The sequence below is a fragment of the Pholcus phalangioides genome, unplaced genomic scaffold (assembly GCF_987345545.1).
Source record: "Pholcus phalangioides strain wild (caught in Gottingen) unplaced genomic scaffold, Ppha-v1.0 ptg000001l_1, whole genome shotgun sequence".
NCBI lineage: Eukaryota > Metazoa > Arthropoda > Arachnida > Araneae > Pholcidae > Pholcus > Pholcus phalangioides.
Genome location: NW_028301594.1, coordinates 21,875,885 through 21,891,846, shown reverse-complemented (window position 1 = coordinate 21,891,846; position 15,962 = coordinate 21,875,885). Strand labels below are relative to the sequence as shown.

Below are 15,962 nucleotides of genomic sequence, written 5' to 3'. Positions count from 1 at the left end.
AGCTTGGGATTATTTCCTGTACATTTTATGTTTCGCTGTTGGCAACACTACTCTCCTTGTTGTCCTACCTCTGGCCGTGATTTGACCTTTCTTGTGGTATCTCACATTAAGCATTTTCATAAATTTGAATAAATAATAAAAAAATGTCTATGTCGTCTGTCAGTTCTCATCTTTTAAGCAGCGCGATCAAATTTTTGCCATGTGCTACCGCAAATTTCGCTTCTCGGAACTGGTGAGATATTTCTGTACATATTAAATTAATACACGTGATACCTCTTATTTATTAAAATAAAACATGTTAAAATAAAAAAAACTAATTTAAAATTAACATGATGGGCGAAAAATGTGAAACAAGAGTCAGTGCTATTTTTGAATACTTTTAATTTTGTGTCTGCAGCAGGGATTCAAAAGTTTTATAGTTTGTGTCACCCCATCTATTGCATTAAGTGTCTCCTAGAAGACTTGCGTACCTCCTATACATAGGCATGAACTTGTACCCGGCCCATAGGCTCGAGCTCGCCCAACATTTGTCACTACATATAAATAGGCCTATATGATTTGAGCACTCACAATATTTCTATTAACTTCATGCCCCTATAAATTCATGGGAAGTATGCTTTGCATACCCTTAGAAATGTGTGAGAAGCTTCTGTGTCCGCTTAAATATGTATGAAAGTGAGTCCTGTATTTCCTAAAGGTCCGTTGACAGAATTTCGTTAACTACTTAAGGCTGGCGGTCATCCACTGGATGCTACCGCGAGCAAAAACAAGTTGTGTGTATGTGTAGTACTTCTACTGTGTGTAGTCCTGCACATGTCACTTGTTTTCACTTGTGGTAGCTCCCAGTGGATGACCAACCTTAAGCATGTAAATGGGCTTTTAGGAGTGTTATATGTCCTAAAGGTCTGCTTACATGATTTAGTTAAATATTTAAAGCATGTGACTGGCTTTTTTAGGAGTGTTGCATATCACAAAGGCTCTTTCATATGCTTTAAGTACTTAACTTAAAGTCAAGTACCTTAGAATGTATGCAAATGTTTAGGATTGTATACATAAGTTTAGTTGGTAGGTACTTAAAAGTTAAGTAGAATATGATCATATCCATTTTTTCGTTTAAGTAGACATTATGAGCATGCTCCAGCGGGCATGGCCTAGTATTAATTTGATTAATTTTGTCGCACCACAATCATTTTCTGTACGTGAGGGCTAATTAGACTGGGACCTACAATTTATTACAGATTCCGAACGACAGTCTTTTTTTTATACTCACCGAGAGGTGGGTGTGGGACTCCCTGCAGTAGCAATCTTTTTCTGTGGTTCGCCGCATCTGTTGTTGGGAAAGTTTCTGACCAAGACGAACTGGGTATCGAAATCGCGATACCTCTAAACATCCTTTGGTACTTTAGACGAGTATCTTATCTACCTGGACTACCGCTTCCGTCTAGTATTATCGAATGATCATTCACTAATATTGATCATAATGATCATTCACTAGAATAATTCTTATTATTTTCTATTAAAATATTCCCCAGTAATTTATGAAAGTAGTCCTTCCAGAGAATATTCTCAAGGATATTATATGTAACTATATATATTATAAATAACGGGAATATTCTCATCAAGAACTTATAAGAATATTTTCAAGTTATTTATAATAGCAGTCCTACCAGGGAATATTCTTGAGAATTTTACATCTCTATTTAAACATATAGATTGGTGACTATTCAAAGGTCAACTCATAATCATTCAATAAAATCTGATTATCAACATGAATAAAAATTTCAGTTCTTACACCAAATTATTATCCAAAAAAATTTATGAAGTTAATTTTCTGAGTCCATTGATTATATTATCAGTATTTATATATAGTCTATTGTACAAAGTTTTATTGACTGAATTTAGACATTTGTTTTTTGACCTGTCATTTATTTATGTGTAGCTCCTGGTGGTCCCACGTGGAGATGGGCCCTCCTGATGCTATTCTCGGTGTAACAGAAGCATACAAGAAAGACACAAATCCAAAGAAAATCAACCTAGGAGTTGGTGCTTACAGAGATGATCAAGGCAAGCCATATGTACTCCCGAGTGTTAAAAAAGTATGACAGAGTTTTATTTTGAATTTAACCCTAAAATTGTGCAAATTAGAGCAGGATAAAAATCGATTGCTTGACATGCCAGGGGTTATGAATTTTCTTCAACGACAACACTAGCATATCAAGTATTGACTCAGACACGTGTTATAAAATGTGCATGTAAATTTTTGGAGATTTTTCCAGCCGTGATTGAAACATTAACATATTGTGTGTGTGTGAGAGAGTGAGTGACTGGTCACTATGATAATATACAGGTACTATGCATGAGTTAACTTGTGACCGCGACAAAATCAATCATTCAAACCGAGCACAACTCCAGGCTATCACCACAGGCAATTTAAAAACGAGTTGTGCTGGAAGTATGAGTACCTCCCCCAAATCATCTGGGTCCCCCGAACGTGAATGCGTGAAGTGAATCAATGAAAAATTGAAGTTTATTATTGGTTTCAGAAATGTTTTATTTCTGTAAAATAACATTTAGGGTTCCACCGGGGTGTAGTGTTTAATATGTATTTGAAGAAGACAACATTTAATTTTTTGAATATTTGATTTTATATATTTTTCTTTCCTTGATATTTAATTTTGTTAAAATTTATGTATTTCTTGCTTGTATCTTTCACAGGCAGAAGATCGTTTGTTTGCTAAAGGTATGGACAAAGAATATGCAGGCATAGCTGGTGTCGCAGATTTTACAAATGCAGCTGCTCGTTTAGCATTTGGTGATGATAGTATAGTCATTAAAGAAGAGCTGGTTTGTTTTCTTCCTTTTGAATGATTTATCATCTCCTATTAATGACAGACATATTTTATTTAACCCTTGTTAAGTGCATATAGTCCCTCTTATGCCAGAAGCATGAATGTGCAAGTTTTCATTTTTTGGGTTTGTCAGCTGGTTGGATAATTTATTTTGCTCCTAAGTTTTGCCATAAATGTAAATGTATCTCCCATTGAAACATATGTAACAAAACATTTTATGAAAATATCGTAGAGTAACATGGGTAGAGTAAGCATTCAAATATCATTCCCCAAGTTCTCTCCCCAAGGAGTTACACATTTATGTTTCAGGCATAAAGGAGATGATATGAGCCGTTGTGTATGCAAGAATAGTGTAATTTTTTGTGACATTCTGACACCATATATAGATAGCTTAACCTTCAATTGTGTACCATAATTGTCACCACCTCAAATAGATATATTCAACACTGTCTTAACTGTGAGAAAAATACTTCACCCAAAATTACAAACTTCCTATTGATAACTACTCATCTTGGAAGTCTATTTTTGACTTGTACCACTCTTGTATACAATAATTGATGTATGTTACAGCCAAGATAGAGAGAGTGACCAGTTTGCACATCAGCTTAGTCATTTGACAAAAGTATAGAGTAGGCTATACACACAAAATTGAACTACTTTTGGCTCAGGGTGACCAATTTGTATAGGATCTACTGGCTACGAGACTTGAATTATACTTTGTGCATCAAATACTATGAATTGTTTGCTTAAAAACATCTGAATTTCTTAGTGCAGATTATGTGATGCTGCATACTATCTGTGTAGCTTTTCTTTTTCTGAGAAGTTCGATCAAAAATAAATATTTTAAAAAATAGTTCATTAAACAATTTTTTATATTTAAAATAGCAGAGGGCATGTAGATCAATTAAAAGAATAGTCATTAAAAAAATGAAGCAGGTAACCTTTTTTTTCTTTTTGATTTCATTATTGGTTAATGAAATTAGCATATGCGTATTATATGTGTTTGTATATATGTTTTTTCCCTTGAAGATGCAAAATTTGCATCTGCATATTGTACTCAGGAAATTATCATAAATATCTGATATTGTCTGTCTGTTAAAATATGTACTGCTGAACCATCTTATAACAAGATCTGTGTAAAAATACTTATTTGTAAAATTCAATATATCCATACTAGGATATGCTAGGTCAAAATTATGGTCATGTAATTATTTGCGGACAGGATATATATTTTTGTGAGGTTGACATTAAAAAAAAAACATTTATATTGTTAGATTTATATATATACCTGGCTCAACTTAATTTTTTAGTTGCACGAAATTTCCGCGATCCTTTCCATAATAGAATAGAACCCGTATGAATAAGCATTAGCATGTCTATTTCTTTTTTCTAATTATTGTGTCTATGCATGGGGTTATTTTTTGTTTTATGTTTTATTCATTTGTATGCATTTGTTTTTTTATATCTAGAATGCCACCGTTCAAGGTATATCCGGCACTGGATCATTATTTATTGGTGCATATTTTCTGGTATGTTTTTTTTACACTTGTGAATGCATAATGTTTGTTATATAATTAGTTTATAATTATACATATAGTTCTAAAGTTATAACATACATATTATAACTAAATAACGGTTAGGCCCCATGTATGGAATTATTTTTTGAAAAACTAAGTAGAGTAACTAGTAAAGTCAGTCTGTCATGATTCCTATGCTCAATTTTCAAGTTTTAAAATGTTTTTCCTCTTAACAGCGAATTACACGGAATAACTTAAATGATTATGGGTAATAAAATTATTAAAATAAATTGACTGAGTTTCAGTGTATTTTGAATAGTTTCACTGCTGTGTTAAGATAGCTTAATTTTATTTGCGATTTTGCGAATGAAAGTTCAGTGGATCGAAAAAGTTCATTCCCACTGCCATCTAAATATATTTGATTTAAAAAAAAGTAACATGATACAATGAAACCTTGCTACAATGATACTCGATATAACTATAAATCCCACCGCCGTGAGTCCCCCATCAATGGGTTAGCGCGCCAACCTCTCGATGAGTATAAAAACAACAAGCCTGCTGTTCGGAATCGGCAATAAATTATAGGTCCTCGTCTAATTAGCCCTCGTGTGCAGAAAATGACCGTGGTGCAACAAAAATGATCAAACTATAAATTCCTCTACTACAATATTTTTTTTCAAATCTTGTTTGCAATTGCCTATAGTCTAATGTTAAACTCCTCTCGATGCAGTGATATCCTTTACTTTAATAAATCTCTCTACAACAATATTTTAAACTATATTTTGAAACCACTACAACAATATTCTTTTACATTTTGCTCAAAATCATGTTTTTAAATTCCTCAACAGTTTTTGGTTTTTTCGAGAGTGCAAAAACACTGATGATCTTAAACAATCGATCCCTTGAACGCTAGCAAAGTTACTGTGGAGCTACTTTGTGTAGTACATGAAAGTGCTGTGCGGCACAGCTTTTTGCAGTGTGGAAAAACTGAATTTTATTAATGAATATGATTAATTATAGTTTTTTCAAAGACCTTAGTCCCTTCATGTCACAAAAGGAATGTACCTTAATGTACCTATGTCTTTGTGTCACAATTTTTTTGTTGCTATTGTTTTTGTCTTGCAGTTTTTCGTGTTTTTGTCCAATAAAAAATATATTTGGTTTCCAGTAAATACTTATAAATTCATTTTATGGTGGTGCTAACAACAGCGATTCAAAAGAGATGTCAAAATGGCATAAATTTATTAGCAAATGATGATATTTTTTACCTCTTGATGTAACGACAACCTCTCTACAATGATATTTTTTCTTGGTCCACAGAGTATCATTATATTGACTGTTTATATTGAGGTTTCACTTTATTTTATAACAAATATTTTGGGAGATATAAGTTTTATATATGCATGTATTGTTACAGAAAGACTTTTTCAAAGGACACAAAGAAATTTACATGCCTACACCCACGTGGGGTAACCACATTCCTTTGTTCAAGTAAGAAATTTCTCATGCGATAAATTTGTTTGCAGTTTTCATCTGTTAAAATATAAAAGTAACTCAGTTTTTCAGTTTAAACTCATTATTCAGTTCTCAGATACATAATTTATTTATGATCGGTATGAAGTTAGCCTATAATTAAGTGATTTTAGTGAAAGAATTTGTCAAATTAGATTTTTTTGAGAAACATTTAAATTTGTGATCAGAAAAATGTCAGGGCAGAAGTTTGTGCATGTGCATACTAGGAGGTGATGTATTTGCAAACGAGAGTAATGTTCATATTTGTAATTATAAAATCTATGAATTTTTTTGATATCAAGCAAAAAGCTGTTTTCACTATATTTTCAAGTCAAACTCAACAGTTATTTGTGGTAATGTCAGTAATGTTTAGAACAGCAGTTTTATTTTGCATTTATTGTTTACTTCTGCTTATACAAGGTGTCCCGCAAATAGAGGTACAAACTTCACGTGGAGGTGAAGACCATCAAAAGGATTGAGAATTGCTTAGGAACCCACGACTGGGAATGTATCTTGCTGGGTGGCACTGTTCATGACATCGCTGGAGTGGAAATATGCAATTTTTTTCTCATTCTAGCAGTAGTTGCGGTAACCCCACCATCATCACAGTGGTGGTTGGCTGAATTTGGTTTTCTGTGGTTCCTAACTTCTAGGTGCGAATGCGAGTCAATTTCCCCATTAAAAAGTCTCGCTGCAGAGAGCAACAGGCCTATGACAGTACAGGTATTCAATCATTACACTGCACTCATAGTTCAAAAAATAGATGGCAGCACTATAACATGCGTCACATAGAAGCAAAATTCATGTTATATATATATACGGTATATAAGCTCTCACAGTATATAGGACACACATTCCAACATGTACCAATTCATTAGAAGTTCTGCAGAGGAATATGGGCAAGCTGTATGCGTGGTTTAGTAGTCGTGTCGTCATATGAGGACCATGTAACGATATGAAAAGAGGAGCTGGCAGAAAAAAAAAGAAGAGAAAAATCATATTTTTCCTTTCCAGTGCTGTCATGAACAGTGCCCCCAGCTATGTGCAATTATTTTACTGGTCATGGGTTCTTATGCGATTCTCAATCCTTTTGATGTATTTTACTTTCCCTTAAACTTTGTATCTCTATTTACGGGACACCTCGTATGCACTTTGTATGGTTATTGTTCTTTCCTACATGTCAGTTTTGAGAAAAAAAAGGGAAAAACTATAAAAATTAAACTTTTCATTTATATTTTATGAGAATGCATCATTTGTGTTGATTGCTTTATTTTTGCATATATATTCTTAGACGCTGTGGACTTGCTGTAAAACAGTACAGGTATTATGACCCTAAAACATGTGGTTTTGACTTCAATGGTGCATTACAAGATATTGCTGTAAGTTGTACGTATTTGCTGGAATTATTTATTGCATAGAAATTTAAAGTAATATAACTAGCATACCTGCAAACTGTTAAGATTTTATCATATTAGTAAGATTTTAGCAAGTTAATACGATTATACGCTTTTGCTTCTAAAAATATGATTTTTTACAGAATTGCTAATATTCACGTTTTTCTGCCTATGTTGCAAACTGTCAGCGTTATAAATCATCGATGAGCCGTTGGCCAACATCGCTCCATGGAACCTAGCCAAAAATTCCTGTACTCCCTGTGGTGAGAAAGAGTGGAACGCTGCTGGGAGTTTTTCCAACAGTTGTGCTAGCACAGCTTATGCTCCAAAGCGATGTATCAATCTGCCTCTGTATTAGACAGTACACTGAGTGATGCCCCAATCCTTTAGCATCCATTGGATGGATCAATATTTTTCCAAAATTTGCATGCCATCTTAACCCTTTATGGTTTCATGAATTATATAGTGTTTTATTTTTTTTTAATTCAGGCCTAATTTTGTAAATGAACTTGTGCCAAAAATTGTGTTCATTATTCATGCATTCTTGATAGATTTATAATTAATAATAAATATAAATCATTAATCATTTAATAATTGATATAAATCATTATTTTCTTGATATTTGAGTATCATCAAAATGTTACCATGTCTGAAATAAAATTACTTTTTATTGTGGAGTTATTCAGGGTTGGTAGTTTTCAGGATTTTCGGAAATTTTTGACAGAAATAATGCACTTGATTTCAGAGTGTGTGTGTTATATTATTCTATTACATAAAGTTCTATTAATATTAATCATTCAGGTGGCTAGAATGTTAAATTTTTAGTTATGAATATTGGATAATTTAGAATCCATTTAATGAATTTTTCAGTTTTTTGTTTTCGCATGATCATAGGGGATTGTGTGTCCCACTGGGCAAAATCATATTTCATTTTAGATAAAAGAGTAGCATAAAAATTTCAAAAAAAATAAGCAAACAAGTTTTTTACTGATGTGTTGTCTTTCTGAGAATGTTTTTTTTTAAGTAAACCATATCTTTTCTCATGCAGCAATTATTTTTTCTAATTATAATTATATAACTTCTGAATCAATTTTTAATATGGGGGTACCCTCCCCACGTCATCCCCCCCCCCCCCATAAATTGTAAAACGAACCGTATTACACTTTTTTATGGATAGAGTGGGATTTTTTTTTCCTCCTGAGGTTGGTAAGTCTGAACTAGTATAATTATTGTGTTATAAGAGATGTTTGTATATTTCTGAAGGTGTTGCAAAATTACTTTTTTGATTTTTCAATTTGATTTGCAATTACATTGCGATTGAAAACTATTTCACCAAGCTTTTGATGAATGTTGGGACAGCTATTTTCGTAGTTATGTAAAATATCCTTGATAGTATCCATTAGTCAGCCTTGATTTTTTTGTAAATATTTTACTATATTAGTATTGGTATTGATCAGCCTAGTTGCGTAACTGAAGTTAAGAGTGTGTAGCAGGAATATCTTCGTATCTGTATCATTGAAGTTGTGCGAACAAAAATATATAACTAGCAAACTAACATTTTATTTTTCTCCTCAGAAAATACCAGAAAATTCCATCATTTTATTACACGCTTGTGCTCATAATCCAACTGGAGTAGATCCGAAGGTAAAACTTAGCATTTATGATCTAATAGTTTTTCTTTAGAACAAGTGTTTTAGATTTGTTAAGAATCATTGTATACTAATTCAAATGCAGTAGAGGTTACTTAATTATTGGAATCATAGCTGTTATCATTCAAGTGTTACACTTCTGCTAAGTACAAAATGGCTGTATATAATAACATGGGTAAAATTTCGTTTACAGTTATCAGGATTCTGGTATTTTTCATCCAAAGTTTTTTCCTGCACATTTTATAATTGGGGTTGTATCACACTTTCCCCTCTGAGTTATCAGACTACAGACTATGCTGGAGGTGAACCCCCTTCCTTGTTGACTAGCATTTTCATACTCCATTCATGTATTCCTGATAGTATCCACTATGATCTAAGTGCGCGTGGCACTGTGTTCACACAATGGATTTTCTATAGGGAAGGCAAATGATTTGTGAAAATAAGACTCTTCAGTTCTTGGTCTGTTTCTTTCAGTTGACCTGTATCACATGTTCCTCTTGGGGAAAAATTATGTTTTAGATAACATTACACACGGAAGTTTCCAAAAATGAGTCACCAGTACGACTATCAATTGATCTGCTTTGTTTCAGTTGAAAAAAACGTTCACAAGAAAATCCAATTATTATGGTATTTTTCATTTAAAAATTAGAGCTGTCCCATAAGAAGCTATCTTCGATATAAAATAGACCATAAGTCAGTCCTCTTAGTATCAGCAATTTTTTTTGGATATAGTTATCAATTGATTATTGTTAGCCAAAACCCTGAGTCCTAATGTGATCATATTAGATGACATGCACTATATTTGGAAATCTTTATGTGTATGAAACACAAAATTAATATGGCTTACTCATTCTAATATGCTAGATTTTTTATTTAAAGCTCTGATCTTTCATTTTCAGTGGTGCCATGAACTGTTTTTCAAGTTCTTAAAAATTATCACTGTTAATTAAATGCATGAGCAGCCTGAAAAGTTATTGTAGTTGAAAGGAAAATGTTGAGAATAAAACTTTTTTAGTCATCATGACTGTAATACATGTGACTATAAATTTATAATTGCCGAAAGGAATTAAAAAATAATAATTACGTTTTTATAATTTATAGCCAGAACAATGGAAAGAAATGTCAAAAATAATAAAGGTAAGTTATTTTGTTTATTCTTCCAATACAATTTTAAACAAATGATTCCAATAAATGAACTTTATTAATGAGACTGTTTTTCAATAAAGGAAATTAAATTGTGACTGAATTTTACTGGAAATTAAGCTTGCAGTAGGTGTTTTAATTTCAACGTACATGATATCAAATCATATTTGATGAATTTGTTTCATTAGTAAAATTGTAACATAAACTACTTACCAAATTGAGTGATACACAGGCCCGTCATTTAGGGGGGGGGCCCATGGCTTTTGAAAATACACTAAAAATGGTATATATCCAAATATATATACATACATTGAGTACATCTGCTTTGCCTCCCCCCGCCTTCCCGGCAAAAGTTGAAATGACGGACGGCCCTGTGAAATCCTATTTGTTGACATTGGCTATTAGCATTGATAAAGTCAACGCTTCATTGTTGTGGCTTGTTTAACTTTGTATGTCGGAGGTAGAGAGCACCATGTGCCAAAGGGAAAATTTTATTTTACAAGAGAGCTGTTTAAAGACTTCTTTTAGTATGGGTTTTCATGAAGATAGTTTGTTTTATAAAGTGAATATCTCTTATTCATTTAAATTTGACTTAGTGTCCTATACCCATGCTTAGTGTAATGAAAAGTACTGAAAAATAACAGAATTATCCCAATATTAACAAAAATAGACATTGTGGCCTTTAAAAGTTTGTTTTTATATTAAATTTGTGTTATTTTCCTTTACACTGTTCATATTCTTCTGTAAAAGAATATAATTATCTGCATGTGTATATAATATAATGTTTATATATTATATCGCAATGACCAGAAATCAGACAAAAAAAGCAGAATCCAGAATTCATAGTGGTAATATATATGTATTTCTTTTGATCTTAGAGCCGCAAGCTTTTTCCATTTTTTGATATGGCATATCAAGGCTTTGCTACTGGTGATTGTACGAGAGATGCATTTGCAGTCCGGTCATTTATTGAAGAGGGGCATAGAATAGCATTGGCACAGTCTTTTGCCAAAAATATGGGTCTATATGGTGGGTCAAGATTTTTTGATAAACTTATTGAAAATGTTTTCCCCTTTTTAATATTAGTCATTAACTGGCAGCTTTTCTTTGAAATGGTCTCTGGCCATTGAAATAGAAATAAGTTTTACTTGTCTCTCTAAATCTTCGACTTTTTATGTGAATCACATTATTATACAATTTATTGTATTCCATGAAATCTATTGAAGACTGACCTCCTGACAATGGCATAGCTGCCAAGTCTCCCGAATTTTTCGGGAATCTCCCGAATTTTATCTTCATCGCTCGATCTCCCGAAAAGTTCTTAAATCTCCCGAATTTTTACGAAAATCACAAAAATCCCTAATTGTCCCTAAAAATTCCCTACTTCATTAAAAAAATCCCCGCTTATGAAAACAATCCCTAAGAAATTTCTTGTGGGGCATGAAGCCTCTTTTTTTTCCCTTTCGAAATGACGTCACACGTCGTAAATGGGGAAATTCCCTTTTTAAGGAAGTTTTACAAACCCTCTGATGGTAACAAGAAAGTTGTTTGTCTTATCGTGCAGGGAAATGGCTTAGCAGCCAATACTCCTGGATAATAATTGAAGATTATGGTGATGCACATGTGGTCAAAATTTCTTTTGTTGAAGTTACGTACGTGCGATATAACAAAGCATGAATAATGATAAGCAAAAACATATTTAATCAATTTTAAAGATACTTATTCCGATGAATTTCCTTTCATCAAACGTTCCAGAAGAGGGCCGACTTTTCCTTTTTGTACAAGTTGTGTTACGGACATAAACATCGGTCATGGAAAGACTGCCATCATCACTCGTGAAATGAAAAAAAAAAAACATCAAGCAAGTGTCACAAAAAGTCAGTGTTCTTCAAAAATTGACGGTGTTTTCCTTCATCTTCCGATGATTTTGGGGTCATTCGCTCAGAATGTTTGTTCACAGCGTTTCTGATTGAACAGAATATTTATTTTTACATCATTGAAGTTTTGACCTCCAATTTCACTTGTTTTTTGCGTAGGAATTTTATTCCCAAGGGTTTAACTTCCATGTGTGTAAAATCCCTATTTTAATTTGACTTCAGTTTTTGAGTAGGGATTTTATTCCCTACGCTTCAACTGTCATGTTTGGAAAATCCCTATTTTATTTGGAAAAATCCCTATTGTATTTATTAGGGAGTGGTTTTAGCATAAAATACGGGTGTGCGCGAAAATCTCCCGAATTTTCATTTTCAAAAGTTGGCAGCTATGCAATGGGACAAAAACTTGTTGAAAATGTTAGCAAAGTATAGTCTCATTGATTATTAGTGCTTTGATGTGCATTTTTATGAAACAGATACCTGTCTAAAACAAAATAATTTCATTCTGTTAACATTTCATTTCACACAGGTTTTACTGTACTATACATTTAAAAAATGATTACGTTGATGCTTCATATTAGACTATTAAGTAGCATTTTGTTTAAATAATTGAAGTGAAGCATTTTGAATTAGTTTTCTAATTGGAAATTAAGACTTTAAAATTAAAAATTACTTGAGATATAAAACTGAGTGTGTTATATGTAAATTTTTTGTTTTTAAACAAAAAATATAAAGTTCAATTTTATTTGTATAATTATTTTCTGTTTGTTCAATTTTTCTTTGTCATCTTATATTTGGAAACAATTCAGTTTTATTAAGGTATAAGGATTATATAAAAATGTTTATTTGTGTGTAATATATTAATTACATGAATATTTTTTACCTACTTGTATAAGAAATCTGTGCCTACATGTTTCAGGTGAACGGGCTGGAGCTTTTAGTATGGTTTGTTCTTCAAAGGAAGAAGCACAAAGAGTGATGTCTCAGTTAAAAATCATCATTCGCCCAGTTTACTCAAACCCACCTATACATGGGGCCAGAATAGCTTCTCTTGTTCTTACTGATACTGAACTTAGAACTCAGTGGTGAGGTTTTTTTGTTTTGTATAAACAAATTCAGGTATTGATATCTATTAAATTATTGAAGTTGCAAATATTTTTTTAAATTTCTTAATTGTCAATATTTCCAGGTTTAACCGGAAAAAAGATATCAAAATAATATGGTTGTGTTGTACCATTATGAAAAAGGAACATTTGTAATTTTTTTTATGTGTGCATTATTGTATTTAACCTCTTAAAATATAATGGTGAGATATCTCATATCTTCGTTGAGGAAGAAATACATTCAAGCAACATTCCTGCAAACAAGAATTTCTCCCTCAGTGGGGTGTGAAGAGTAAAAAAAATATTGTATTGCATAAACAGGGTAAGGATAACTGGGAAGGGAGAGAAACAATGGAAAACTTACTCTTATCTTTTTCCCCTTCATAATCCTTGTACAAGGTGATTATAAATTTATGGAATAAACTTTGTGGTCATGCAAGACACCTTAACAAGCATTTTTGGTTATAAAATGTGTGGTTGAATTAATGCAAAGGCAATAAAGGTTGCTTTTAGAGGAAGCAAAATAGCACTTCATCAATAGCAAATACCATATTTTTTCCCTAATAGATTTACTGCAATATGTGATGCCAATCATCTGAAGATACAGGAGATATAATGTTGGCCTCTTTCTTGTGCGTCCTGAGTAACGCAAAACTTGTCATCACACATGCAATTGTTTTGCCCAACAAGCCCTTGGTGGTCCTTATTCCAATAAAACCAAAATTCAATTTGAGTGTGCACGTGGTTCAGCATAATGGGGTATTATACTGGAAAAAAAGGGTTTTTGTGAAGCTCTGCTGAAAATAATTTGTCTTTTTCAATTTTTATTCTAGAATTGTAAAAAAAAGTTATGCTATAGTAAAATGTCTACTCTGTAAAATAAAAATTTCACTGTGGTTTTTTTTTAAACAATAATCAGGTGGTAAAAAAATTCCCCATCTGTGACATACTACATACTAAGATCCCTGCAAAGTGGTTACGCTACTTTTACATGCTGTGTTCAGACTTCTCAATTTTTGCATGCCTTCAATGATCAGATATCAAGAATTGTTGATTAATATCATACTGTTAAAGTTTGTGGGGTGGCAACACACAGGAGATTAAAATTACTTTAAGATATCAAAAGTTTAAGAAATAGAAGTTCTGCTTATCAAAGTTTGATGTATAATTTGTTATTTATAATTTTCCTCATTGCTGTGAAATGCATTAAAGGCCATTGCTCCTTTATATTTGTTCTGCATGATAGGTTAGGGGAAGTGAAAGGAATGGCTGATCGCATCATTAGCATGCGGAATAAACTGCGTGAAGGACTGAAGAGAGAGGGATCTTCAAAAAATTGGCAGCATATAACCGACCAAATTGGGATGTTTTGTTTCACTGGAATGAGTCAAGATCAAGTAAGAAAAAACCTTTCTTGATGTTTTAATAAAACCAAATAAATTCTAATTGTTGTGAGCTACTTTTGCACATTTTTTTTTATCTACCCGTATCTTTGGCAATCATTACAAAAACAAATATATCAAAGTTAAGGAAATTGGTTAGTTTGGTTCTTAGTTTTAATGTATTGTTGGTGCTTGCTGAGAAACTCGCTCAAATTGACTTTGGAAATGTTGATAACATCAGTGTCATTGACTTTGAGTTGCAAGAATGAAATTTGATTCTCTACGTACCAATTCAGGTAGGTGTTATAAGTGCTAGCTGAATTATTTTGCCCAAAAAAGTTGCATAGGCAAAAATAGGTTATTTACGTATTAAAAATAACAAACTAAAAATAATAAAGTTTTGAATAACATCTTCTGAAAACAAATATTTAAATACAGTGAAACTCTTATACATGCGACTGCAAATTGTTTGGACAGCCAATATCTCTGCAACCATTGACTTTATAGACAATTAAATTTTATTTTTCAAATGGTTATTTAAAATGTCTTACATTTTCCAAGGGAACCTATCTTGAAATAGAAGGATGTTCTCTTTAATAAGTTGGAAATTTTTCTTGTCTGCATATTTAAATCTATCATTAAAGTATGACATCAGCCATGCATCATTATAAGTACTGTGATGAAATATAGTAACCGCATACAGCTGACTTAATACTTTGGTACTGTATCAGATTATTATTATTTATTAATGTTTCAATTGAAATGCTTGTATTTGCAGGTAGAAAAACTCACGAAAGAACACAGTGTTTATTTAACCAAGGATGGTAGGATATCTGTAGCTGGTGTATCATCTGGAAATGTTGACTATCTTGCATATGCTATGCATCAAGTTACGAAATGATGAGTTATAGACCATTTGACTGTTTCAAATTTTGGAAGAGAAGAAAATTGCTAAAATGATAATCATATAATTTATTCAATTTTTTTGCGAAATGATACAAAAAACGTTGATCAATTGATTCGATTGTTATTCGTACCGACTCTTTCTTTCCTCCTGCTGATGTAATGAAGACTGTAGATTTTGCGCTAGTCTGAAAAAAACTGCTTACTAGGGGAAAAAAGAAATAAAGTTGTTATATAAAGTTGTTAGAAATAAAGTTGTTATATATATATAACAAACAATCACTGTGATTATTATTACTAATTTGGTTTTTCTTGACAGATGGGGAGTGTGAATATAATGATCAAGTGTATTTGTTTTCGCCCATAATTACTTTGCAAGGTGTATCATATTTTTCGGTCATAACATTTCAGATCTAGATATTTCTGAAATTCTTAGGAAGGTGCATGTGTCAAAATTCGTTTTCTGCATAGGAATAGAATATTGAATCAGAATTTATCAAGATAACGATTTCAGTTATTAAAAGGGATAAAAAAAGCCAACTTGTCTCAGAATTATTGCTTTATTCAATGGTTTCAATTAATGGCTTTATTCAATTCATTGCTTTATTAAAGAAATAGAACTTGCATTCAATTATG

The 15,962-nt window shown here is 32.2% G+C and overlaps 1 protein-coding gene across 1 annotated transcript; it reads left to right on the top strand.

Annotated features, from left to right (window-relative positions):
* The first annotated feature begins 44 nt into the window (after window positions 1–44).
* On the top strand, window positions 45–15,563 carry Got2 (glutamate oxaloacetate transaminase 2). The gene is made up of 12 exons (XM_089232059.1): window positions 45–232; window positions 1,940–2,096; window positions 2,716–2,844; window positions 4,319–4,378; window positions 5,784–5,857; window positions 7,170–7,257; window positions 8,848–8,916; window positions 10,023–10,058; window positions 10,943–11,093; window positions 12,858–13,023; window positions 14,288–14,438; window positions 15,202–15,563. The coding sequence occupies exons 1-12, from the start codon at window positions 144–146 to the stop codon at window positions 15,322–15,324; spliced, it is 1,293 nt and encodes a 430-aa protein (XP_089088185.1). The 5' UTR covers window positions 45–143; the 3' UTR covers window positions 15,325–15,563.
* Window positions 15,564–15,962: the final 399 nt, after the last annotated feature.